Here is a 6,878-nt window from a genome sequence, read left to right on the forward strand (position 1 = left end):
CAGCCAGTTCTGTCCCTCTTTGAGTCTAGTTCTGCCAAACGCTCTTCCTTTCTGCTGTTGCCAACAGATTGGTTCTCTTTCTAATATTTTAGCATTTTCTTCATAAAGAGCACCTTGAGGTGTCTGCATTTAAGGTATTATATAAATATGGTTGACTGTGTACAAATCACTCTTTAACGGGGCAGTTGGGTATTAACATATAACTAACTGTAAGTACTTTTTCTTCTATGTCTGTCATTTTCTTTAAAAAAATAAATAAATAAATCTCTCTTCCATTTACAGGCACACCACTCGCCCTCCATGGTCCATCTGCCTACCATGTTTGAGAGGAAGTATCACACATTCAGTCGTTCAACCACCCACCTCTTCTGAAATGCTTCCGTTTGAAGGCACCAGCAGGAGTCACTACTAGCGTTTTCCACCTCGTTTGCCTTGACTGACACTGACAGCAAGATTTGACCACATAGGTCGATTTGCATAAAGTTAAAGCTACCTGTAAAGTACGACAAACTTTATTTGTCAAAACTGGTGCTTCAGGCTTACACAGATATAGCCTATCCAGAAGAAATGGCTTTAAGCCATCATAATGCACTGAATGTAGGGACATACTGATATTTGCCAGTATCAGAACTGTCCTGCAGCTGTCTGTGGCTTCCTATCTGAAATACGGGCAGCAGTGGGGGCAAGCTGGTCATAATTTTTATGCTTTATCCAGCTAATATTAGTCATTTTGCTGCGAACTTCCAGGAAGCCAGAATACCATTCTTAACTTGGCAAGATTGTGAGTTTGGAAAAAGAAAACAATACTACACTATGTTTGAATTAAGACTGCATCACTAGGGCCTAACTGGAACGGTACTGTGCCATGTTTGTGTTTGACAGCCACTGCTTTGGTCAAGTTTGACTTAATTTTTAAAAAATGAAGGACAAATTTTTAGTTTTTCTTGACATTTTCTGTTTGTGTTTGTGTTTGTGTACTAGTTACATTTTCAGTGTTTCTGTTTCCCTATTCAGCTTCCTGATTTCTAAGCAACTGCTCAGTGCCATTCGTGGTTATAAGCATAGACCAAGTTTCATCATGTTTGTATACATGTGGTTTAAATGGGAATTTAATCCCATCCAGTTTGTTGCTAAATGCTATGGTAAAGTAAATTAACATTTAATTTTGAAGTTAGGTTTTTTTATTTAACAGGGGAAAATAGTTAATCTCTTGGGTCGACTTTTTTCGCCCTTCAATGTTATGTTTTGTTTTTTTGGTTTTGTTTGTTTTTTTAATTAACTCACTTTAACTGACATTTGTCATTGTTTTATTGTAGTGTTGTAGGTTTTCTTTCTTCGCATGTAATAATATTCTAATTAACTCACCTTGTTAATGTCAACTTAAGCTTCCAGCTTTTATAAAGCTTCTATTTTAACATTTAAGTGATTCAGTTCTACAGAGCACAACCATATGTTTCTCTTCCCAGTACACTTGTACCTGTTTTAAAAGCCTTTTTACACAACATCTGTATCTGTGCGTATATTCAAGAAGTGATGCTGCCTTGGTGTACATATTTATTCTTAGTACCTTTTTTGTTTTGTGTTTTCCCTGAATTACATTATTTATGTTTGTTCTCTCGTATCTTTAAGGCTCTTCTCACCGAGCCTAATTGTTTCTAGTTCTTTTATCTCAACATTAAATGCACTTAAAATGTATGTTTTCATTTCATGAAAATGTAGGGGTTGATGGTTAAATATGTTAAGTCATTTGTGTTAAAATAAATTCATTTATTTACTATATCCCTGAAAATGTTCATGTCTCTGAATAAACATGACAAAAGTTAAATTTAATGAATCTTAAACCTTTAAAGCCAAGTGTGTATTTGATCAGTGTGATTTTTTTGTTTGTTTGTTTGTTCTTTTTTTCCCCGCCAGAAAAAACTAAATAAATAACACGATAATGAATAAACTGGGAAAAATATGTAGCAAATATGATGCAAGTTAACCCATATGTAAATTAATATTTAATTTATGTGGTTTTTGTAATTCATCAGAAGGTTCAGAAAAAAAAATAGTAGTTATTTCATGGTTCAGGTTTTAAAGGGTTAAATTTAAAAAAATAGATCTAAGTCAAGCTACTACTACTAAATGAGTTTCAGTAGGGCTTGAAATGCTCAATTCTCAAAATATTCACTTGAAGGCCTGTTTATGATTTGCATACTACTTTGAAAGAAGCTCATGAATGTTCCTCAGCACTCATCTATACTCATTTGATGTAGGAGTTAGTTTAAAAGTTTCTGGATCCCCCTAGACAAAAAGTGCCTTTCCCCTGTTTCTTTTCCACCTTTAAATCAGAGCTGCTGCTTTAAATTCATTTTTGGACCAACAGAATCAGTTGGTTCTTTGAAGAAAGTAAACCTAGTCCAGAAATACTGACAAATAGGGAAAATTAGATTACCAGCAGGTCTTTTGCATGAGGTGAGATTTTTTAAATGTGCACAATCTGGCAACAATGAGGCCAGTAAGCAACACATAGATACCCTTTACTACTTTAACACTGATCTCATATTGATCACTGATGACTAAACTCTACATGTAGGTTTTCCACTGCAAAAAATGGGAGCCTGATTCACAGACCATAGCATTTTTAGCTCTCTTTCCTTTACAAAATGTGATTATGCCATTAGTATCCATTCTCCGTGGTACTCACTCTATTGTAAAGCTTTAATTGTGCATAATTACTTAATGAATTTCTTTCAAGTCGTTGTTAGCAGTTGTGATTTGCTGGCTGTTAATGTTCATGAAGTCCAAAATAGTAAAGCCAAAAAAAGAAAAGGCTTTCTGAACTTTGACACAGCTTAAAAGTTCTAATTAAAAAGACGCTAAAATTCTGTCCGAGTTCATACTCCCAGCACACACTCAGACCTCAGCTGCATGTCCTCTTGCCCTTAGCTTAACTATAATCACATTAGCTACCGCAGACTTTCTCACACTGAGTGGAGGTGCGATTTGAATGGTGAACATTTAATTTTAGCCACATTAGTATTTCATGTCATGGCAGTGGGTTGAGAACGGTGTTCCTGTTTAGTGCTCTTTACATGTAACCTCTTCAAAGTATTAGAGAATAATCTGTCTAGTCTGGATATGTGTGATGTGCCAGTCTGCCAGCTAGCAACTGGAGGTGGTGTCATGCAGGCCGGAGGCAAGGCGAGGCTGGGGAATAGCTACAACCAAAAGGCACCTCTTCACAGAGTCATGGAGGACACTAACTCTTTTTATATTTGCCTTTACCTTCACTTCAAAGTAATGCTTCCTGGTCATTTAGGGATGAAACAAAAAAAAAAAAAGGCATGCTAGAAGAAGCTGGTGGGAGGCTGCAGTTGGAGTTTTAAGGGTCTGCAGATAACTACTATTCAGCTCAGTCTACCTAAATGCTGCAATTGGGAAAGAATTCTTCATGGAAATATTCTGCACTCTGCATGGATATGACAGAAATACATTTCATTCTACAAACGGATTTCATAGTGGAGACACAACCAGAAAGAGAGAGCAGTTTGACATTGAAATTCCTCAGTGGAATGTGAAGGTGTGGAGATTGGACCTGTTTCATATAAAGGAGTTCCATACTGTGAGAGAAGTTTTCGTTTTCACTCAAAGTTTGTTTTATTGAACCATGACCCAAAACTTTGCCTAACTTTTACAGAAATCTGGGTGTATTCCAGGCAGGAGGATTGGGAGTTTTTGGAGTATGAAGCACACACACACGTCTGTAAACCCCAGGTCGCCAAGAGAATTGATTGGGCATTGCATTGTCCGTAATGAACATGAACGAATGGGCTGCTGTCAGTGTTTGTCCAGCAGGTGCGCCATTCAGACAGGTCCATTGGCCTAAAAATGCTCCGTATGCCAGATTACCAGTACAACCCTCTATCCTCTATCACAGAAAAAGCTTCCACATTTCTTTTTAATGCTGCTGAACATTGTTGCTTTTGGCTCTTAAAAGCATTTAACGGAAACTGGCAATTTTTATCAGATGAAAGTTTATATGAAAGATGGTTCAATGCTTTGTTATCCATGGACCTTCTAGACCAAAGGCAGTCATTAAAAGATTCTCTTTGACAGCTGTAGATGGGAGTTTTGTATTGTGTTATGGTAGCCCTTTGTTTTTGTAGGCAGTGACAAAGAATGGCATGCTGCAGACCAACTTGTCAGTTCTGTTGTAAATCTAAAAGTAGAGAACATTTCCGATATCATGGTCACCAAAACTGAAGAAAATGGATGAACTGAGGATCATCACTTGTTTTTTGTGGGGGGGTTCACATGAACATGTGAAATATCTTATTAATTTACAAGTGTAAAATATAGAAGTTGCTTTTTATCCAGCTGAGTGCTCAAGCCAGTTAAACCAATTTAAATCCTGCCAGTAGAGGCAAAACACTACACACCTGCCTGTGCTGGAATAGATTTAATTTCCAGCTTGTTTTGTGTTTGATTTAGTTCAGGCAATACCACATGTAACTCCAACCATATGTCAGTCAGGTTAGGTGGTCACCACACAGAAAATTCACCCTCAAATTGTGAAGTGCTGTCATAGCAAAGTTCCTAAATCAATTCATTGTGTTCTGCTAGTGGCAACTTCCAGATTTCTCCCAGGACTGAAGAGGATATTGTCTCTACGGGTCTCTCTAATAAGGCTCAATGAATTCATCTGGGCTGAAGACTTAATTAGGACATGGTCCTATTTTTCTCTTGCTCTGTCACTCAGAGCGCTTTTGTCCTTTATTTCTAGTCTCTGAATTTTTTTTTTTTTTTTTTTTTTTACTGTTTCATCCGTGCTTTTAAATGAATTTTTCAGCTGAAGCGATGAGCTGAAAACGATGACACAGGACCATCTACTGCAGCCTCACAGGAAGAGAGACCGGGATGTTCAGAAATGACTGTTGATCGCAGTCTCAAATTAAGCAGAATGGCTGTAGCTGCCAGGTACTTCTGAGCCCTTAAACAGGTGAGAATCACTGCTGGGACCTAGCTGTTTACTCACCACAGAGGACATCAAAGGAAGAGAGAAGCTAATGTTATTTACATGTTTTACCATAGTAATGATAAGCAAGAATTGTAACAGTATGTGTGTACGTGCATAAACTTGTTTTGGCATGTTCTTCATGATAAGCTCATAGCTCAGAGGGAATTGCAAAACACAACATATCCATTTCCATCCATTTCAGCAGATCTCTTATTCAACTTTACTGCAAACAGGACATTTTTTTTTCTTGCTCTGCAAATACCTGTATACAGTGTAGCTACATTTGAAGTGATACTGAACAGGTAGCTGTTTATCAGGATCTAGCTTCATATATGTGACAATTTCTGAAAAAAGATATTTGTTGAGAGTAATAAATTGGAAAAAGGGGGATGACGGATGGAGAGAAGGATGCTTTCCCCTTGAGGTAACACTGTGTCTAGAGCTAACCAGATATCTATTTACATAAGCTGGTTGTGCAGAGTGAATACAGCACATGCTGTGCAAGCTTGCTGGCTGGGTATTTACTGCAGGTTATAGGACCTTAAGCCGCTCACTGTGTGATTTCAATAAGAATCCTCTGAAAAATGACTAAAATCCACCAAGGATCTCCCTTTCAACAAAGGACAGCAGCAGCTTACCAGGAAAGAGATTTAATACAAATGTTCTGCCACAAAGTCTACTGTATATTTGATGATGTCTACAGTAACTGCATAAGTTTTTGGACAATTACACTTTTTAATATATTTTTTTTTTTTGCTTTACTATTATTATTATTTTTTTAATGTTGCCCATGTTAAAAAAAAACATGTATCAAAAATATAATTGTATTTGTTTAGGAATTGTGGCAATTTTTCCGATGCAAAACAGGACAAAATAACAAAATTATAAATATAAGGAATGTTTTTAATATTGTGATAAAAATCCTTGGTGCTCAGTGCCTCCCTAACTCTACAACCTGTACTGCTGCCACCTTTAGTTGTGGCTTCTTGTGCAAGATACTAACCCCAAGTTGCTCTCCGATACATCATGGGAGTATGAATGTGTGTGAATGTTAGATAGAAAGCATTTACATAGAAAAAAATACTGTGCATTTAGTGTGCACTTTAAAAAAAAAAAAATTCATTCAAACAGACCAACCAGTGTGGTGTGATTTTTGCCCCCTTTGCACATTACGGTACTGCAAAGCAATGAGGTTCTGCAGTTTCAAAGAAAGCATTATAGCGAGACAGTCAGCTTACTCAGAAGGTAGGCATCCTTTGTGTCCTTACAAATCTACCATTCTTTGTTAATAAAGTTATAAGTGGAGACCACTTCAGTGCTTGCTAATCGATTTTTAGATGATGCTTCTTTTATTTATTCTTGAGAGTACCGGATGAACATGCTAGCAGCAGGCATGCTGGAGATAGGATACAGAAGGGTTTGGTTTAAGCTGTACCACTGTCAAAGCAAAGCTATCTTAACTTTTGCTTGAAATGGGTGCTGGCTGGGCTCTCCCTTTTAAATAGGGTGAGGAGCTCGGTCGTTTGAAAGGGACTCAGAGTAGAGCTACTACTCCTCCATATAAAAGGAGCCTTTTAAGGTGGTACAGACATCTGATGACGATGCCTCCTGGACGCCTCCTAGGTGAGGTATTCTGGGCATCTCCTACTGGGAGGATGCCCCAGGGCAGATCCAAGTCTCCTTGGAGAGTACATCTTTTGACTGGCTTGGGAATGTCTCAGTGTCTCCCCAGATGAGCTGCAAGAACTGGTTGGATCAGGGAAGTCTGGGCTTCTCTGCTGAGACATCAACCCGAATTGAGATAAGCAGGAGGATGGATGGATGGATGGATGGATGGATGGATGGAGCTGCTGGCTTGAGAGTGCCAAAGTGAATC

The 6,878-nt window shown here is 37.9% G+C and overlaps 1 protein-coding gene across 6 annotated transcripts in view; it reads left to right on the forward strand.

Moving 5' to 3' along the window:
- The window catches only part of ect2 (epithelial cell transforming 2), a 38,455-nt gene extending 36,625 nt beyond the window's left edge, over positions 1-1,830 (forward strand). For all 6 annotated transcript variants that reach the window (XR_002058367.2, XR_001224296.3, XR_001224298.3 and 3 more), the window contains one exon: positions 283-1,830. Coding sequence is in view for 2 of the 6 variants with exons in the window: in XM_005451118.4 (XP_005451175.1) it covers positions 283-372 (90 nt within the window). In the remaining 4 variants the exon portion in view is untranslated. The remainder of the gene's footprint in view (positions 1-282) is intronic.
- The last annotated feature ends 5,048 nt before the right edge of the window (positions 1,831-6,878 follow it).

The sequence above is a fragment of the Oreochromis niloticus genome, linkage group LG23, assembly GCF_001858045.2.
Source record: "Oreochromis niloticus isolate F11D_XX linkage group LG23, O_niloticus_UMD_NMBU, whole genome shotgun sequence".
Taxonomy (NCBI): domain Eukaryota; kingdom Metazoa; phylum Chordata; class Actinopteri; order Cichliformes; family Cichlidae; genus Oreochromis; species Oreochromis niloticus.